Source organism: Lissotriton vulgaris, chromosome 10 (genome assembly GCF_964263255.1).
Source record: "Lissotriton vulgaris chromosome 10, aLisVul1.2, whole genome shotgun sequence".
In the NCBI taxonomy this organism is placed as follows: domain Eukaryota; kingdom Metazoa; phylum Chordata; class Amphibia; order Caudata; family Salamandridae; genus Lissotriton; species Lissotriton vulgaris.
In genome coordinates this window covers 1127108501-1127129807 of record NC_141698.1, presented here as the reverse complement: position 1 = coordinate 1127129807, position 21307 = coordinate 1127108501, and the positions used below count along the sequence as shown (strand labels likewise).

At 46.4% G+C, this 21307-nt stretch overlaps 1 protein-coding gene across 1 annotated transcript in view; it reads right to left on the bottom strand.

The window, feature by feature from the left end:
* Nucleotides 1–21307, bottom strand: part of LOC147689434 (exocyst complex component 1-like) — a 1248358-nt gene that overhangs the window by 105554 nt on the left and 1121497 nt on the right. Inside the window, exon 15 of the mRNA XM_086939926.1 lies at nt 10373–10613. Coding sequence (XP_086796052.1) covers nt 10373–10613 — 241 coding nt within the window. The remainder of the gene's footprint in view (nt 1–10372; nt 10614–21307) is intronic.

Genomic DNA, 21307 nt, shown 5'->3' with positions numbered 1-21307 from the left:
ATAAGATTTTAAAAAAATTGAAGAAAGGAGCTACTAAGAAATACAAATATTGATATTTATTTACATATATAATCAAAAATTAACACAAAATTATATATACATGAAGGAAATGACAAAATAATCAAACATGATACATAATGAAAATTAGCAAATATCATACATGATTCACAACACATTATAAAAATTCATTAAAACAGTAGAAATGGCTTAATAATCCTCGACGCGCGTTTCGGCGACCAGCGCCTTCTTCTGGAGAAGCCAAATATATTCTATAAATACAAAGATTCAGGATACAAACAGAAATAATTATAAACAATTCTAAGGTAAAAGGACAATTTCAACATAATTAAAAAACAGCACATATTTAAATTAGTAGCTTCATTTAACCATTTCAACCAAGACATTTTACTTCATTTTCCTGTATATCTCCACAAACGGACTACAACTGCAGCAGTGCAGAGGGACTTATGAATTCAACAATTTCGTATAGAAATGCTATCCTTTCTGTGATTTGATAAACAAATAATAGATGATAAATTCTTACAGTAACAAGTTTCTATCTTTGTCATTAAAAATGGAAGAGAATTATGGACCAAAAGTTTACTGCAAATGGTAGATAGTGTATTTATAGAGTCCCTTACTATTTAAATAGGGATAATTTAATTTATATACTTACATGTCGCAACGATATGCATAAATTAAAAGTCAAGCTGACACAAATGATATTCTTTCTTCAGAACATTTCTTTAAAAGATTCCAGGGTAGTAAAAATGATGGGCAACTAGTTAAACACTAGAGATGTGTAAAGAAAATACTAATTGCATTGTAATGTTTACTAATAGGCACTTTTTAGTTTGATGAACATATAACAGCTTAAACAAGAGAAGGCTTAATGAAAGTAATTACCCAGAATTGATGTCTGGTTAGAATCTCTGGATAAAATGGACAGGGAAACACAGGTTTGTTCTGATATACAAGGTATGTGATGTTCTTTTGGAGCCGGGTCTATGAAAGCCAAAAGAAAAAACGGGAAAGACACCTATAACACAAGTTAAGTGACTGCGTTTATATAATCCTATTCTGGTTAATCTCCTTCTATTTAGTCCCATAGATAGTACCTGATAGAGTAGATGGAGCGACTTAGGTTTCTCGCCGTCACGGAGGCAGGATTATAGGCACTGAATACGGGGTACGATGCGTGCACTTACAAGTCTCTAAAGAAGACAGTAGTAAAAGCTCTTTTAGGATACAATACCACCAGAATAGCTACATTGAGCGGAGGCAGGATTATAGGCACTGAGTACGGGGTACGATGCATGCGCCTGCAAGTCTCTAAAGAATACCGTTGTAAGAGCTCTTTTAGGATACAATGCCACCAGGATAGCTACGTTGCACGGAGGCAAGATTATAAACACTGAGTACAGGGGACGATGCGTGCGCTTGCAAGTCTCTAAAGAAGACATTTGTAAAAGCGAATTTTAGGATACAATACCACCAGAGTAGCTATGTTGCTTCATTAGGGGAAGTAATTCTAAATATTCAATTTGGAGATATACCTGTATGGGTGTCGATGTACCCTTGGATATATAACTCCTCCTGATGTGGGGAAGTTCCTTTCTTTTTAGTTTTCTGACAGGGCTGCAGAAAAATATGTAACATTAGTTTTTACGGACTCTATTCGGGTAGGTCTGTAATTACGTCTAAAAAGATCTAAGTGGACCTGAGCGGGCACGTTACTCTTACCTTCTGGTATTGTTTCTATTAAGTCTAAACAATCTGACGGTGAGAAACGGGGTTCCGACGGCTCCAATTTTCCAAATGCAATGCTATCAGAGTGGGAAAGGAACGCGTTTATATAGCGTTCCTGATTAAGATTATCTTTCTCAGCTGTGTGAGCATCGTCGTCATTGAGTATGTGACTGGGGATAACTAAAAACAAAAAACGGACTATTCCTTGATCTCAACGTTATAACCGAAGCACATCGTTAATGGAAATAAATTTAAAGGCGAGGCTGTTTCAACGTGATTAATATATCAAATAGTGATCTTTATTAAACCTACCTCTCATTATAAACGTTGTCATTATCGAGCCCATAACTGAGATCTGCGATAGATAATCGAAGAAATGAAAAACAAAAAACGGACTATTCTTTAACGTCTACGTTGTAACTGAAAATGTTGGTGTAAACAGATACAAAAGACCGACTATACTAAAGTGTTGCACATACATGATATCACTCTATATATAGAGCCTACACTAAACTTCAAGATTAACTCAAAGTAGTATGTACGTTATGTTGCATAGCCTGTAGATGAACTACTGTTTCGCTTTAGCATGTATAAAGCCATGTTAAGAATACGCAATAAGAAGATAATAACAAGTAGATCTTTAACGCTTGACATATAAGGGGTGCTGTTTCTTTAAGATATTATAACCAACAGATATTTCTACTTTTTATTAGTTCTAAACATTAAGTAAGAGGAAACTATTTAAACATCTTATAAAAGTAGTGTATAGGGTACTATAGTTACCCATATATACTTATGATCTTCAATTCTGTTGATGGATTGCATTTTTCTACGGATATTCCTACCTTTTATTGAATCTGAACAGCTAGAGGAAACTATTTGAACATCCTGCAGAGATAGTATATAGGGTATTGCAGTTAGTGGGTATCTATGTACATTATTAATCCTCAATTTTGTTAACAGATTGCGTTCTCCCACGGGATTTCACTATTGAGACCTCAATTTTGTTAACAGATTGCATTCTCCCACGGGAGAACGCAATCTGTTAACAAAATTGAGGATTAATAATGTACATAGAAACAGCACCGCTTATATGTCAAGCGTTAAAGATCTACTTGTTATTATCTTCTTATTGCGTATTCTTAACATGGCTTTATACACGCTAAAGCGAAACAGTAGTTCATCTACAGGCTATGCGACATAACGGACATACTACTTTGAGTTAATCTTGAAGTTTAGTGTCGGCTCTATATATAGAGTGATATCATGTATGTGCAACACTTTAGTATAGTCGGTCTTTTGTATCTGTTTACACCAACATTTTCAGTTACAACGTAGACGTTAAAGAATAGTCTGTTTTTTGTTTTTCATTTCTTCGATTATCTATCGCAGATCTCAGTTATGGGCTCGATAATGACAACGTTTATATTGAGAGGTAGGTTTAATAAAGATCACTATTTGATATATTAATCACGTTGAAACAGCCTCGCCTTTATATTTATTTCCATTAACGATGCGCTTCGGTTATAACGTTGAGATCAAGGAATAGTCCGTTTTTTGTTTTTAGTTATCCCCAGTCGCATACTCAATGACGACAATGCTCACACAGCTGAGAAAGATAATCTTAATCTGGAACGCTATATAAACGCGTTCCTTTCCCACTCTGATAGCATCGCATTTGGAAAATTGGAGCCGTCGGAACCCCGTTTCTCGCCGTCAGATTGTTTAGACTTAATAGAAACAATACCAGAAGGTAAGAGTAACGTGCCCGCTCAGGTCCAATTAGATCTTTTTAGACGTAATTACAGACCTACCCGAATAGAGTCCGTAACAAGCATTTACAATGCAATGGTTTTGCCTTTGTTAAAGTTAGAGCTATTGGCATTGCTCTTGACATTATTTTTATTTGTTTTTTTTTAACATAAATAAATGGCATTGTCATTTACAATAGCAGGGCAGGGCACAGGGAAGGGGGGGCGAGGAGAGACGAAGGAGAGCTGCGGGCTCAGGGAAGGGGGGGCGAGGAGAGACGAAGGAGAGCTGCGGGCTCTTGTTGTAATGCTTGCATGGTTGAGTTGGTGGATGCATGGATGGGTGCATGCATGGATGGGTGTATGGATAGATGCATGGATAGGTGGATGGGTGGATGGATAGATGCATATATACAGCCGAGTACTCAACAATTTATGCAATCCACCAACCCATGCAACCAACAACCCATCCTTTCATCCACCCATTCATCCATGCATCATGCATACATCCATCCATCATGCATCCATCCATCCACCCACTGCGCCCCACTCCGACCCCTCTAAATATAACTAATTTTTTCTGTATACAATGCGACGGTTTCGCCTTTGTAAAAGTTAGAGCTATTGGCATTGTAAATGACAAATTTTGTATTTATGTGTTGGTTTTGAAAACAGATAAATAAATGGCATTGTCATTTACAATGCTAATAGCTTAATCTCTCACAAATGTGCGACCTATTGCATTTGCACACACACACAGAGCACAAACACACACACACAGCACAAACACACACACAGAGCCACACACACACAGAGCCACCCACAGTCATTCACATAGAGCCACCTACACACACAGAGCCACCTACACACAGCCACCCTCACACACACAGAGCCACCTACACAGAGCCACCCTCACACAGACAGAGCCACCCTCACACATACAGAGTGGGGGGACGGACACCTGCACAACGAAGAAGAGCGGGGGTGGGGACGGACACCAGCACAACCAGGAAGAGCGGGGGTGGGCGGACACCAGCACAACCAGGAAGGGCGAAGGGGGGGACGGACACCAGCACAACCAGGAAGAGCGGGGGTGGGGGGGGCGGACAGCAGCACAACCAGGAAGAGCGGGGTGGGGGGGACGGACACCAGCACAACTAGGAAGAGCGGGGGTGGGGGGTGATGGACAGCAGCACAACCAGGAAGAGCGTGGGTGGGGACGGACACAAGCACAACTAGGAAGAGCGGGGGTGGGGGGGGACGGACACCAGCACAACCAGGAAGAGCAGGGGTGGGGGGTAACGGACACCAACAACGAAGAAGAGCGGGGGTGGGGTCTCGCCTTTGAAAAAGTTAGAGCTATTGGCATTGTAAATGACAACATTTTTTTATTTATGTGTTGGTTTTGAAAATAGATAAATAAATGGCACTGTCATTTACAATGCCAATAGCTTAATCTCTTGCAAATGCCACACACAAACACACAGACCCACACACATACATACCTACAGAGCCACACGCAGAGCCACACACACACACACACACAGAGCCACACACTTCCAGTAGTCGGTGGGCAGCGTGGAGCAGACCAGCATCCAGCCAGACAGGGCCAGCAGGAAGGCCACAATCTCCCCTGCCATGCTAGCCATGGTCACCGGTGAGGGTCACAGGGCACAGGTGTCAGAGCGGAGGGCACGGGTGAGGGCAGGGGGTGTGAGTTGAGGGCAGAGGGGTGAGAGCTGAGGGCAGAGGGGTGAGAGCTGATGGCTGAGGGTTGAGAACTGAGGGCAGAGGGTTGAGAGCTGAGGGCACAGGGTTGAGAGCTGAGGGCACAGGGGTGGGAGTGGAGGGCACAGGGGTGGGAGCGGAGGGCACAGGGGTGGGAGCGGAGGGCACAGGGGTAAAGAGCTGAGGGCACAGGGGTAAAGAGCTGAGGGCACAGGGGTAAAGAGCTGAGAGCACAGGGTGCTGGTGCTCAGAACCGGTGAGACCTGGCCCACTTAAAGCCCTGCTTACTCCCCTATGTTCATGGGATATGTAGTCTGTGTTGTTTTTTCTTTATTATGTTCTTTAAAGGCTGGTGATTTAAGAAAGTAATGCATATTCCACGCCTACTTGTCCTTAATAGAACTGAAACTTTCCTTATCATTAGCTAGGAAATTTCTCATTCTTCACAAATGTTTAAAAATCCATGATTAAAAAATCTCACAACTGTATTTCATATTGTATTCAAATAATAGAACAAAGTGATAAATCATGGATTCTTAACAAGATTTCTTTACATAATAAATGAAGGCATGATTCAATGCAATCGTAAGTAGAGTGCATAATACTGCAAAAGAAAAGTGAAGCAGTGCAAAGTGATCATGTGCCAAAAAATGTACAACAGCACGTATGTAAGTAATATCTAATTCTCAAATATGTAACAAGTGGTTACCATTCATGGCGTATTCTGGTTGAAGCTAATCCTGCCCTCATAAAAATAAATATTATCTTGTTTTGATGACTACATCAACATCGCCCGAGAGGACGTAGTGCAAAATTACGAGCTGCAATCAACTCTGGTAATACAATTCATAACATTATACGTGTATACATAGTGATTATTCACAAGTTAATTGTGAACGATAATAGGGTGAAATACTGTATGTCTGTCACTAGCTAGTTTGCATCAAACTGCAGTACTTACTCCCAGAAACGGCCCTCTGCCACCTCCAGCTCCAGACCAGGCATTTATATACCGGCGGTCTCAGCTTTTTGGATCAACAGAACCAGATTAGCAGTGCAAAAGTGTCCGTCAGCTCAGCAATCTCCAGCAGCGAGCAGCTTCCGCGTTTTGATTTGAAAGATTCCCATACCGACCGGAAACAAACCCTAGTGGGCAAAGGTTCCAGGGCTGCTGCGCAAGGCGTGGGATCTCACCCCGGCCTGAGGCAGGGTAATGCACTCGGCCTGCAAAAGAGGGCAGCGCGAGGAACACGGATGAGTCTAGCATTTCATGAATTCTTGACGCTGCCAGGCGGGGCAAAGGGGATAAGGGTATTCTTAGTTTATCCTCCGTCCGCGTATCTCCCAGACATCCCTCGCCTCGCGCTAGGGTTGCAGGCGAACACACGTGTGCCCTGCTTGGATAGTTATAAAAGTCCGAGAGCCCATCTGTACTGCATGAATCCCACCCCACAATTTAGGTTTTGATCTCACACACTCCACGTTGCTATACTACAGACTGTGCAGCAGGGATAGGTAAGTAAACACCGCATGGGGGAGGCGTGTTTAGTTAATCGCTCACGGACATGTTGTAGCTGTAAAAAAGACACGCCTTCATCCCCGCCCCCAACTTCTTCACTGACAGCTGCCGCACCCCTTGCCGCGCTGCCATGGTGATCCCATCGATGTTCTTTAAATACCCTGAGCATTCTACCCGTAGACATATGGGGTTTGTAGTTCTTTCTGTGGGTTTCTAGTTAGATGGTTCTTGGATGGGACTACAAATCCCTGCAGCTATTGTAAATTCTTAGAATGACAGGCGGAGACGTGTATTGTTCTGTCATAAAAATATACAGTGATTCGGAAGCTCCACGGTTTTAAACCAGTGACTGTTCCTTTGCAGCTGTATTTTTGACCCTAACAACAGTTTCAGGGGTCGGCAGAGCACTCACCCGTGGTCGGCATGGAAGAGGAGTGGGAGAGGGGGCGGGAAAGGCGACCACGCCCACGCGAGCAGGAAGGCGGGTGCCGGCTCAATGCCGGACCAGATTCGGGGGCGTTCCCGAGGGCTTTTGGCTGACGTAGCCTGACGTCGCCAAAAGCCAAAAATTCTCGGGAACGCCCCCGAATCTGGTCCGAGATTGACGGACAGAGCCTTCTCCCAATGGCTAGCCTCCATTTATGGAGCTAGCCAATGAGAGAGTGGGGACGGTCCAGTCCCCACACACAGATATCATTAAGTTTTTCCTAGCGCATGCGTACTTCGTACGCATTGGCTAGGCAAAACCTAAAAACTAATGTTACATATTTTTCTGAAGCCCTGTCAGAAAACTAAAAAGAAAGGAACTTCTCCACATCAGGAGGAGTTATATATCCAAGGGTACATCGACACCCATGCAGGTATATCTCCAAATTGAATATTTAGAATTACTTCCCCTAATGAAGCAACGTAGCTACTCTGGTGGTATTGTATCCTAAAATTCGCTTTTACAAATGTCTTCTTTAGAGACTTGCAAGCGCACGCATCGTCCCCCGTACTCAGTGTTTATAATCTTGCCTCCGTGCAACGTAGCTATCCTGGTGGCTTTGTATCCTAAAAGAGCTCTTACAACGGTATTCTTTAGAGACTTGCAGGCGCATGCATCGTACCCCGTACTCAGTGCCTATAATCCTGCCTCCGCGCAATGTAGCTATTCTGGTGGTATTGTATCCTAAAAGAGCTTTTACTACTGTCTTCTTTAGAGACTTGTAAGTGCACGCATCGTACCCCGTATTCAGTGCCTATAATCCTGCCTCCGTGACGGCGAGAAATCTAAGTCACTCCATCTACTCTATCAGGTACTATCTATGGGACTAAATAGAAGGAGATTAACCAGAATAGGATTATATAAACGCGTCACTTAACTTGTGTTATAGGTGTCTTTCCCGTTTTTTCTTTTGGCTTTCATAGACCCGGCTCCAAAAGAACATCACATACCTTGTATATCAGAACAAACCTGTGTTTCCCCTGTCCATTTTATCCAGAGATTCTAACCAGACATCAATTCTGGGTAATTACTTTCATTAAGCCTTCTCTTGTTTAAGCTGTTATATGTTCATCAAACTAAAAAGTGCCTATTAGTAAACATTACAATGCAATTATTATTTTCTTTACACATCTCTAGTGTTTAACTAGTTGCCCATCACTTCTACTACCCTGGAATCTTTTAAAGAAATGTTCTGAAGAAAGAATATCATTTGTGTCAGCCTGACTTTTATCTTATGCATATCGTTGCGACATGTAAGTATATAAATTAAATTATCCCTATTTAAATAGTAAGGGACTCTATAAATACACTATCTACCATTTGCAGTAAACTTTTGGTCCATAATTCTCTTCCATTTTTAATGACAAAGATAGAAACTTGTTACTGTAAGAATTTATCATCTATTATTTGTTTATCAAATCACAGAAAGAATAGCATTTCTATACGAAATTGTTGAATTCATAAGTCCCTCTGCACTGCTGCAGTTGTAGTCCGTTTGTGGAGATATACAGGAAAATGAAGTAAAATGTCTTGGTTGAAATGGTTAAATGAAGCTACTAATTTAAATATGTGCTGTTTTTTAATTATGTTGAAATCGTCCTTTTACCTTAGAATTGTTTATAATTATTTCTGTTTGTATCCTGAATCTTTGTATTTATAGAATATATTTGGCTTCTCCAGAAGAAGGCGCTGGTCGCCGAAACGCGCGTCGAGGATTATTAAGCCATTTCTACTGTTTTAATGAATTTTTATAATGTGTTGTGAATCATGTATGATATTTGCTAATTTTTCTTTATGTATCATGTTTGATTATTTTGTCATTTCCTTCATGTATATATAATTTTGTGTTAATTTTTGATTATATATGTAAATAAATATCAATATTTGTATTTATTAGTAGCTCCATTCTTCCATTTTTTTAAAATCTTATGTTACTGTGAACTGAACTTCGACTATGATTGCCTAGGTTGTTTATTATTGATTAGTTGTTTTTCCCTGACCTAGGAATCTTGAATCCATTGCAATCAGGGGGTCCTTGTTAACTACACAACAGCCCTGAATGCGTCATGTCAAGTCAAGAACGGAGGTGGGTGGAAGCTGTGCCGGCTTTATGGATGTGCGACCGTGCCCGGTTAAAATTACGGACAAATGGCGTCCGTTAAAGAATCCTTCACTGACAACGGACAGACGGCCGAAATTACGGACTGTCCGTGAAATTTACAGACGGTTGGTCACCCTACACCAGTACGTCACTTTTTGTGAGGTACTGGAGGCGCATTTCACTTCTCCATATTTACAAGGACAGGAAAATCCACCCTGCTTGGCTTTTTCTGTCCTTGTAAATACGGCCTCTTTGCACACCGCACTTTGCCTGGAAGGGGGGTTCCATGGGTTTTGCTGTGGGTGTTCCGATGCAACACCCATGGAATGAGACACATTTCCAGATTTACGAGGAATCTTAAATCTGGAAATGCGTGTCAATGCTACGCGGTGCAACGAGGATAAATATTTTCATTTCTCCTTGTTTTTTCATCTTTCAAAGCGTGCTGCTTTCTACAGCACGCATTGAAAGAGGAAAATGCCTGTAGTGATTGTTTTTGTGCAGGAAGGTGCTCCTTCATGCATAAAAACAATCTCCCCACGACGCAGGTGTCCGTGCACCATGGTGCAGGGGTGCCTGCGCTGGCGCATGGCTGTAGTTTGTGTGCCGGCGCAGGGGGAAGCACAGGAATGTGACACATCATTGTAGATATGTCGCATTCCTGTGCTTCGGTAGTGCCGCAGCGTGACGTAGCCAAAAGGCTTGCGTTGCAGCGCTGTGGCACTTCTTTGTAGATCTGCCCCTGAGTCTTTTACTGCACATTATTGAAATATGCTCGAAGAGGCCATGTGTTACTGTTCTTTACGATGCAAAACCAAATAAAATGTTTACAAAAAAAACCTAGAGAATATTAACTAAAGTACTGGATAGTGTTAGGATGTGCATTGATGCAAGGTCTTGGGAAGCATGGGGCACTCTCTCCATGTCTCACACATATACATGACAACATATTTGAAGGTTCCCTCTTTCTACGACAGGAATAGATCTGGGTACAAGTGCCAGGCCGAGGAACCATGCTGGGCAGCGCTGGCACTTACGATGCACTTGTCGAAGTGATGATGCGCGAGGAGGAGGATGTTTCTGAGCACGGAGAGGAGGAAGGAGGCGGAGGACGAGTCCAGCAACGCCTGCGCCCTCAGAGAGTGCCTGCTCAGGGTGACCAGGACGGGCAGGCAGCTGAAGGGGCTCATCCTATTGCAGGCGCTGACGAAGGCCCGCAGCTCTGGCTCCAGGGCGCTGAAGATGTCATTCAGCCACTGATTGGCCAGCAGCCCCAGGCTGAGAAAACAAAAGCAAGAGCAGCAAATGGCAGGCACTGGTGCAGGCAGAAGAGATACAAGGCGAACAAGCATCTGCAATGCAATAGGTCTCGCATTAGGAAAATTTGAGCTATTGGTATTGTAAATGACACATTTTTAATTTATGTTTTGTTTTTGAAAATAGCGAAATTAATAGCTTTCTCATTGACAATGCCAATAGTTATAACTTTCGCAAATGTGACACCTGTAGCATTTGTCATGCAATATGTGTTGTATTTACGTGACTTACATGTATTAATATTACAAATAACAATGGCTTTTAATTTTATTTTATAATTAATACTTAAATAAAAGTTATTGTAATTTATAATGGCAATAGCTTAAACTTCTGTAAATAACTTTTGTGAAGATTATGTTCAGTGTCTTATTGTGACGAAAATCCAAGAACAGAAGTGAAATATTAACATCTTTTTGTTACATTTGTAATAAAGCTTGAAACATGGAGAGAACATATTTGAACCTGTTGTTGTTGAATGGTTGCACAGATTGATGCTGTGGTGGCGCTGAGTGATGTTGGGATGGCGAACGAGTGATGCTGTGGCGTTCAGTGATGCTGTGGTAGCACATAGTGTGATGTTGTTTTGTTATGCTATGCTATGTTTTGCTATCCTATGCTTTGATTTGTTATGCTATGCTATGCTGTGTTATGTTATGCTATGCTATGTTTTGCTATGCTATGCTTTGTTATGCTATGCTATGTTTTGTTATGTGTGTGAGGGTGAGAGGGTGAGGGGGTGTGAGAGTGAGGGTGTGTGTGAGGGTGAGGGTGTGTGAGGGTGAGGGGGTGTGAGGGGGTATGTGAGGGTGTGAGGGTGTGTGAGGGTGAGGATGAGAGGGTGTGCAAGGGTGAGAGGGTATGAGAGGGTGAGAGGGTGTGTGAGGGTGAGAGGGTGGGTGAGGGTGTGTGTGAGGGTGAAGGGGTGTGTGAGGGTGAGGGGGTGTGAGGGTGAGGGTGAGGGAGGAGTTAAAACTCCCACTGGGAGGAAAAAGACAAGCAAGGATTCCTCTTTTAAACTTGACACAAAACAGAACTATAGGCTAATATTGATTGTGATTATGAGGTAAAACAAAGGTGTTTATTCACATAGAACGTTGTTGGCATTTCCTGGTATTCCTATAGCATCTAGCACTTGTTGGCTGTCATATAAAATAGTGCACCTTTTTACTGCTCTTGTCACCTGATGCACAAGTTATTTACCTTCGGTAACGATATATCTGTAAGAAATGTAGTTATTATTAGATTCCTTACCTTAGAATATCCCCAGGCGTCAGACTGGATCCGGAACCTTTTGCGTAGCAGTACCCTTGCGGGTCGGTAGGCATCGTCTGCGGCTCCGCGTCCGTCGTCGGCGTAGTTGGCGCCAGTATGACGTCGCCTGAGTACTTAGACGCCGCCCTCGCGCACTGACGTCAGTTCTTATACATAGCTTTTCCGCACCAGAAACGCAGAGCCATGATAAAAACCAACACTGGTGCCTAGAAACTAGGGCCCTGAAAGGGGTGAACCTTAACCCTAGAGATCGGTACGCAGAACGGAGAGGATGGGTGGGGCAGTAAGGAATCTAATACTAACTACTGTTTCTTACAGATATATTGTTACCGAAGGTAAGTAACTTGTGCCTCTGAAAGAAACAGGTTAGTATTAGATTCCTTACCTTAGAATAGATACCCTAGCAGTACCAACCCCGGTGGTGGGTCTGCGAAGCAATGATCACACCAGAAAGTCCTAGAGAACGGAACCGCCGAAAAAGCCATCTCTCCTGCCTTGGCTGTCCAAGCAGTAGTGTCTTGCGAACGTGTGCAGCGAGGCCCACGTAGCTGCCTGACAGAGGTCCTGCAAGGGGACTCCCCGACCCAGGGCAGTAGTAGCCGCCGTGGCCCGAGTGGAATGGGCACATAGCTCCACAGGAGGCTCCTTTCTAGCCATAGGGTAACAAGCCTTGATGCACAAGACGACCCATCGAGAAATGGTCCGCTTGTGCACCGCCCGACCCTTCTTAGCGCCCACGTAACCTACAAAGAGTTGGTCATCTACCTGGAACTGGCGTGTGCGATCCAAATAGAATGAGAGCGCACGTTTTGGGTCCAGACGGTGGAGCCTCTCTTCCTCTTTCGAGGGATGCAGAGGCGGAAATAAGGTGGGCAAGGTGATGGACTGCCCGATGTGGAAGGCTGTGACTACCTTGGGCAGGAAAGAGGGTCGCGTCCGCAACACAACTTTGTCCGGATGGACAGAAAGGAAAGAAGGTTGAGAAGAAAGGGCCTGGAGCTCACTCACTCTCCTGGCAGAGGTGATTGCAACCAGGAATGCAGTCTTAAGAGTAAGGAGACGAAGAGGACAGTTATGAAGTGGCTCGAAGGGAGCGCACATCAGAAAAGTCAGAACAAGGTTCAAGTCCCACTGAGGCATTACGAAAGGACCAGGAGGGAACATATGAGTGATGCTCTTCAAAAAGCTATTTACAACTGGGGACTTGAATAAAGAGGGCTGATCAGGGAACCTTAAGAAAGCGGAAATGGCAGAGAGGTAGCCCTTCAGAGTGCCCAGAGCAGAACCCTGCTGGGCAAGAGAAAGAAGAAAGAGGAGAACCTCTGAAAGAGGGGCAGAAAGGGGATCCACAGCCTTTGCTGTGCACCATGCCACAAATTTGTTCCACCTGCGGGCGTATACCGATTTTGTGGAGGGACGCCTGGCTGCCAGAATTACATTACAGACTTCAGGAGGCAAGTCAAATTGCCTCAACTGCCGCCGCTCAATCTCAACGCATGCAAGTGGAGACTGGACAGGTTCGGGTGGAGGACCGTCCCCTGCTGCTGCGACAGAAGGTTCTACTGAAGAGGCAGACGAATCGGGGGATCGACCAACATGCTGAGTAGCTCGGGATACCAGTATCTTCGTGCCCAGTCCGGAGCCACAAGGATCACTTGGGCCCGGTCGCGCCTGATCTTCTTCAGCACTTCCATCATGCACCGACGGCTGAGTTCGTCGGCCCTGGCATTCAGAGAACCTGCCAGGTGTTGAACCACCAGGGTCACGCCCTGATGTTCCAGCCACTGCCAGAGGCGCAGAGTTTCCTGGCATAGGGTCCATGACACCACCCCACCCTGTTTGTTGCAGTACCACATGGCGGTGGTGTTGTCTGTAAAACACCTGCTCTACACTCCCCCGGACAGAGGGGAGGAATGCCTTCAGTGCAAGCCGGATCGCCCGCAACTCCAGAAGGTTGATGTGGAGCCAGGACTCCGCCGGAGACCAGAGGCCTCTGATCTCCACCTCTCCCATGTGTCCCCCCCCAGCCCTGGAGGGACGCGTCCATCACTACTACGTGCTCCGGTTGGGGTAGGGAGAGGGATCTGCCGCTGACACAATCGCGGTCCGTGAGCCATCTCTGCAACTGTCTTACAGTGCCCTCCGAGATCAAGACATGGTCGGACAAGTTGACCTGATGCTGGGCCCACTGAAACTTCAGGTCCCACTGCAGAGCCCGCATCCGCCACCTGGCGTGATGCACCAGAAGGATGCAGGAGGCCATAAGCCCCAGAAGCCGCAGCATCAACCTGACCAAGACTCGGGATAACGGCTGAAAGATCGGAATCAGAGCCTGAATATCCCATACCCGCTGTTCGGAAGGATAAACCCGAAACTGTGCCAAGTCTAGAACCGCTCCGATGAAGAGGAGCTCCTGAGAGGGACACAGGTGTGACTTTGGCAAATTGATGGAGAACCCCAGCAGGTGCAGGAGGACGGCCGTGGTCTGGAGGTGGCTGACGACTGTCTGGGGTGAGCCCACCTTCAAAAACCAGTCGTCAAGGTAGGGGAAGACTGAAACCCCTAACCTGCGCAGATGAGCTGCGACCACCGCCATCACTTTCGTGAACACTTGTGGGGCCCTGGTACGGCCGAAGGGGAGCACGGTAAACTGAAAATGCTCGTGGCCTACCGTGAACAGCAGGTAGCGCCGGTGGGCCGGCAGGACGGGGATGTGAAAATAAGCGTCCTGCAAGTCCAACTCTACTATCCAGTCTCCCGGGTAGCTAAGACTTGAGCCAGTGTCAGCATCTTGAACTTCTCCTTCGGGAGGAAGCCGTTGACGTTCTGCAGGTCCAAGATAGGGCGTAGGCCCCCTTTGCCCTTCTTGGGAACCAGAAAGTAGTGGGAGTAGCAACCACACCCTACTTCTGGCCCAGGAATGCGCTCGATGGCCCCCTTGGCCAAGAGGGCCGTAACTTCCTCTCGCAGAATATTCAAGTGATCCCCCGACACGCAGTGGTACTGCGGTGGCATGGCTGGAGGGGTCGCCTCAAAGGGGAGGGAGTAGCCCCTTTGGACGATTTGCAGTACCCACCTGTCCGACGTGACAGTGCACCAGTAGAGGAGGTGATGGCGAACCCTGCCCCCCACTGGCGTCACGTGGGCCTGAAAGCTCGGACTAGGAGGGTTTTGAGGCGGATGCTGCGGGGGTGGATGTGGACTGGCCTAGCCGTTGTCCCCGGGCACTGCCTTGGCGGTTACCACGTCCGCCACAACGCTGGATGTTAGTCTGTGGCCTGTGGCTGGCAGGACGTGTGGGGGCGCCCCTTCCTTGGCCACGAAAGGAGCGAAAGGCAGCAGTTTGCTGGCACGGGTCGACAGGCCCAAGGACTTAGCTGTAGCCCTGGAGTCCTTACAGCGCTCAAGCGCAATGTCTGCCTTGTCGCCAAAGAGGCGACGGCCATCAAACTGCATATGCATAAGGGTGTTTTGGACATCAGCTGAAAAGTTGGCGGACCTCAGCCAGGCATGGCGATGAATCGCCACCGTTGTTGCCATCGCCCTGCCTAGCGAGTCCGTTGTATCCAGTCCACACTGGATGGAATAACGTGCCGCATCTCGACCCTCCGCAAGGGCTTGGGCGAGTTTAGTCCTGGTCTCCTCGGGACACTGTGGCAGCACGTCCGCGACCGTGTCCCACAGAGAGTTGGAATAACGGGCCAGGAGGCACGTGGTGTTAACTGACCGCAACCCCAAACTCAGTGAGGAGAACATCTTCTTAACAGGGCAGCATGCCAGCTCGGGCCCCCTCTGTGGGTTTCATACAGCACTAGGACTCGCTAAAATTACTGCAAGCTCAACACCCCACTCATAAACAGTATGCATATTGATCTGGAGGCCACAGGAGCTTCTACAGAATAGAGTATCTTCCGATACAGCAATACACTGTAGGGAACTTCACTGAAACCAAATACTTAGCTAGAGGTATCTCAGATCACTCTCATTATGGGCTGAACTACAAGAGACGGGGGACAGGCACAACAGACCCAGCGCCATTGAACCCCTTGTACCTAAAGAATAAAGACCTATGCATCTATTCAAAACGTTCTTTTCCTGATCACTGAGAACTGAGCAACATGGCTGATGCCCGGTGGAGCTGCTAGACAGCTAATGAGAAGATTGGCCCTGGTTTCTCCCTCGACCGTCACCTACCCAGCCGGACATTGGGCACAATTCTTCCTCGTCTCCCTGCTATGCCTCCTTCCTCTCCTCCTTTCCTACAAATTCTCTCAACCTCGTTGTTTGTTTACTTTACCTTACTACGCTATTGTAACTGATGTAACCTGTAATGCAATGTTCCGCTGGTAAAGTGCTCTGATACCTTCAGGTCTCGCCAGCGCTATGTAAAATGTTTCAGATGCACCTTGTAATGCAACAATCCTCTGGTTAAGCGCTCTGATACCTCCGGGTCTAGACAGCGCTATATACACTTCTCAAATCAAATATACTCAAAACTGGTTTTCCTGAAAGCTGAGACTTGAGCAACATGGCTGATGCCTGGTGGAGCTGCTACAGCAATTGAGGAGATTGGCCCTGGTTATCGCCTCGACCATCACCTACCCAGCTGGACATTGGGCACAGGTCTTCCTCGTCCCCCTGCTATGGCTCCTTCCTCCCCTCCTTTCCTACGAATTCTCTCAACCTCGTTGTTTGTTTTCTTTACCATACTAAGCTATTGTAACTGATTTAACCTGTAATGCAATGTTTCCCTGGTAAAGTGCTCTGATACCTTCGGGTCTATCCAGCGCTATGTAAAACGTTTCAGATGTACCTTCTAATGTAACAATCCTCTGGTTAAGCGCTCTAATACCTCCGGGTCTAGACAGTGCTATATACACTTCTCAAATCAAATATACTCAAAACTGGTTTTCCTGAAAGCTGAGACTTGAGCAACATGGCTGATGCCTGGTGGAGCTGCTACAGCTATTGAGGAGATTGGCCCTGGTTTCCCCCTCGACCAACACCTACCCAGCCGGACATTGGGCACAGTTCCTCCTCATCTCCCCGCTATGACTCCTTCCTCCACTCCCTCCGATGAATTCTTGCAACATTGTTTTGTGTACTGTACTTTATTATGCTCTTGTAACTGATGTAACTTTTAACGCAAAGATCCAATATGTAAAGCGCTCTGATACCCTCTTGGGTCAAGTTGCGCTATTTAAAACTTTATAAATAAATACTGTTCGTACCTCTTGGATTCCCGATTGGGGGAGCCGTCGGGAATGCGGTCTGGGAGTTGGAGGCCTGTATGACCAGGCTCTAGGGAGTGGGCTGGGTGGACAGGAAGCAAGGGTCGCCCGGAGCCGGGCGGTGGCGTCTGGCCATGTTCCTATCTACAGGGGGACCTGTAGCGGGCCTGGACCAAGTGCCCAGAAGAACGTCAGACAAGGCCTCATTAAACGGCAACAGAGGTTCCGAAGAGCTTGCTTGCGGTTTACGTACCCCAGTGAGGAGGTTAGTCCTCACGGCCGTGACGGGGAGTTCAAGGGATAAGGCATTCGCCGCCCATGGCAACACCACACTATAGGCAGCCCCCTCCTCCATAGCCACGGTAGGAGGGGAGACAAAACCAGTGTATGGCGAAGTGTCCAAACCACTGGCATCCCCTAGTTCACCTGCCCAGTCCTGATAAGACTGGCACTCACATGCCAGAGGGTCCTCAGACACCTCCCAATCCGCCTCACCACTCATCTCCTGGTACTCAGGGTCGAATGATGGGGCCGGAATCATAGAAGAAAAATTCTTCTCTCGACGTCGAATTTGGCGTCGAGCGGCGCCGCTCCAGCGTCCGAACCGGGTCGAGGGGGGACCAGGGATGACGTCGTCCGGGGACGGCTTTGGGGGCGACACCCTAGGGCCAGGCGCTGGCGAGGTCGTAAGGTCGACCGGCGCCGCCCGATCCGGAACCAGATCCAGCAGGGCCCTGCGGCACCGGGACCGGAGTCGCCGACGGAGCCGGGGCCAAAGCACCCGACGGCGCCTGGGCCAAAGCACCCGGCCCACTTGGGCTCCCAGTCGGGACCGCAGGGCAGGAAAGCGCCGCGGAACCCGACAGAGGAGTGAGCGACCTTATGGCCACGGTGTCACGTTCTGCCCAGGGACCGGAGGGTATGGTGCAGGCCGCGACGCCTGCGGCTCCGGCGGAGCATCGTGTGCGGTGTCGCCCGAACCCCCGGCGGCGTCGCACGAGCGTCGGGGGAGTCAGAAGAGCGATGTCGCTTCTTTGACTTCTTGTGCCTCTTACCTGAGGACTTGGAGCCCGAGGAGTGGTGACGACTCTCCGAGCTGTGATGACTTCGGCCCGCGACCAGTCCCTCGACCTCCTTCCGGACCGGGACCTCGAACGGCGCGGGGCCGACTGCCGGAGCTCGAGGCGCTTGCGGGACCGCTCCCGCCTAACCTTCGATGTCAAGGCCCGGCAGTCGATACACTACTTGTCATCGTGGTCGGGCCCCAGGAAATGTAGACACCGGCGATGGGGGTCGGTAACCGACATCCGTCGGCTGCAGTCGACGCAGGGTTTGAACCCGGGCATCCCTACCGGCAACGTCGAAGTCATTCGACTTAGAAGAAAGATCAAAAATGATCGAAAAAGTTTAAGTAAAAAATTGACTAAGGGTACTACTTTTTCCAGATCGGCGCTTGCTGGCGCCGAAAAAAGAAGAACTGACATCAGCGCGCGAGGGCGGCGTCTAAGTACTCCAGCGACGTCATCCCGGCGCCAACGACGCCAACGACGGACGGGAAGCCGTAGACGACACCTACCGACGCGCAAGGGTACTGCTACGCAAAAGTTTCCGGATCCAGTCTGACGCCTGGGGATATTCTAAGGTAAGGAATCTAATACTAACCTGTTTCTTTCAGATTTTAATACTACAAAGTTCTAACAGCTAAGTAGATCAGGTTCTTCCTGTGTAAAGGAGGGTAATGTCCACCTAAGATTTCGTGAATTCTGGTACTTAAGCTTCTGATTTTTCCAGTTTGCAGATACAGCTGGTGTATTTTTGCAGATTGGGTGATATGTGCAGGTCTGTTGACAGTTATAGCATTTCTTGTGACTGCTTTCTGGTTTTTTTGCAAGCAGTAAATTTGGATTTTGTTATAATACTGGAGTTCACAATGTTGGTGCCCATGATAGTTCCATCAAAGGTGATCTAATGTTCTTGTTCTAAAAAAAGCCTGGAATCTCCCAAGGAACAAAAGTCTACAACAGGAAATAGTTCATCAGAAATTATGTGACGCATGTATAGTTGCATGTGTCAAAATCGCTAGTGAGATTATGCACTCAATCACACAAACATTAACACAGATGCTCCGTGCACATTAAGAGACTGCAATGTACGAATAATCATGTGATATGAAAAACAAATTGTATAAAGTGTGTCTACTGTTAAAGGCGGAGAAAGCGCAAGATAAATGTAATTAAATGAAACTCTGAAAAGCAGCAGAGACACAAGTATCTATATTATCACTTCCAACTGTGATTAAACAAACATATTCCCCTTTTTTTTGTTGACGTCATTTGGATGGAAGCCCTGGAGCGATGGCGCTTGAGGCAGCGCGGGGAGGACGAGGCTCGGGGACGGGCAGGAGGCTGAAGCTTTTCACAATAAAACATGGCCACTAGATGGCAGTAAGTATCTACCACATTAAACAAGCATGTAGTCAGGCTGATACAAAGAAGCCTCTGGGAGCAGTGAAAAACAAGCTCTCGGCATTGCGTGGGGGAGCGGAGCGGATTCCTTTGAAGTCTGTTGGGGGGGAGGGGGAGGGGGCCCTTTGAAGTCTGATGCCCAGGCTCACAAACTGATAACAAATGGTGTGTGATGTGATGTGCACGCGCCTGGTTCACATGAACTGTATCGAATCAGCTGTTTGGGGAGACTTTTCGGAAGCCTCACTATAATCTCGCCTACCATCCCTACGAGATGGAATAGACGAGACCTAAAAAACTAAACTGGTATCAGCCAGGAAGACTTTAAGATCTAGCACAAAACATCTCCTTAAGGCGCTACGAATTCGCACTGCAAGAAGAGGGGGATGATCTTTTTCCTTTCTTGACCCTGACCTTTTTTCGGAGGGAACTAAAACGTGGCTATTTGATCATAAATAATGCTGTTCAGACTAGATTGCTAGCCTTACGGAGTCCCGCAAGTGCCATGAGACCTTTCAGTTGATTTGTGCGCTCAATAAGTTCCTTTGACTTTGACAAGGTGGAAAATGGAAATACCACTTCCACAACAAAACCCCTCCTCCGCCCCATCATGGTGGCTGGGACCAGTGTTTATGGTTCAGCTTCCACCAGTATCCACCAAACTAGTGCAAGGATGTCCCCTGGTGGACCCCAAAGTACAGTTTAGTGTTAGGTCATTGCTAACCAGTCATTTCATTTCAATAGCTTTATTCGGCAGATTAGTCATAAAAGCATTTACAACATTACAGATGAATTTAATTGAATAAAACAGCTACCATAATATAAGCTGGATAAAAGGGCATGCACGCACTTGTTATAAACATCAATAAAATCATGTGAGCATATAACTGGATGAAAGGGCATGCAAAAGTAGCCTTTAAAAAATTAGATGTATGAACTTGTCATAATAGTTAATAAAATCATATTACAAAGAGCATAATAAAAGCATATAAAATATTTTCCAATCGCAACACAGTTATTAGATAAATTTGACACTTGATACGATCCACCTTCTGCGGTAATAGCTTGATTAGATCTAGTTAATCAATTTCTCTCTGATGTATCATGACCTATTCATCGAATATCAACCTAAAATCTGCTACAAAAAGCAATTAGCTGTATTTGGTCACATCATCATTAATCCTCACCTAGGCATAGGGATTTGGACCTTAATACCCATACCCACCCTAGAAATTTTGCCATGGCTATAGCAATCGTTGCTGAAGTGTCGGTCTGCAAGTTTCTTTCAGCTTCGCTAGCCCTTCTTGTGCCTAGGAGCTTACAAATTGGGAACAGCCCGACACGACGCAGGGCAACATACCCAGCACAAACAAAGAGTAGGTGAGCCTAAGATTCCTTGCTAGACTTACAAACTGGACATACATCAGCAGTAGATTTGTTCCATCTAGCAGTGAATGCACTTACTGGCAATGTGCCTACCCTAAATTGGAAATAGAGTTTTCGATCTAGCGGTTTCGTAATTTGGTCCCAGAATGGCTCCAGCTTCGGGATAACTTTATGATCCAGGAAAAGGCAAGTTAGGGAAGATGGCTCACTCAGTCTGAGAGTGTTATACTGAGTCCATTCCCAATATTTGTTCTTCAGAATCTCCTTTGTGTGGAAATTAGAATTTACAGGATCGGTCCAT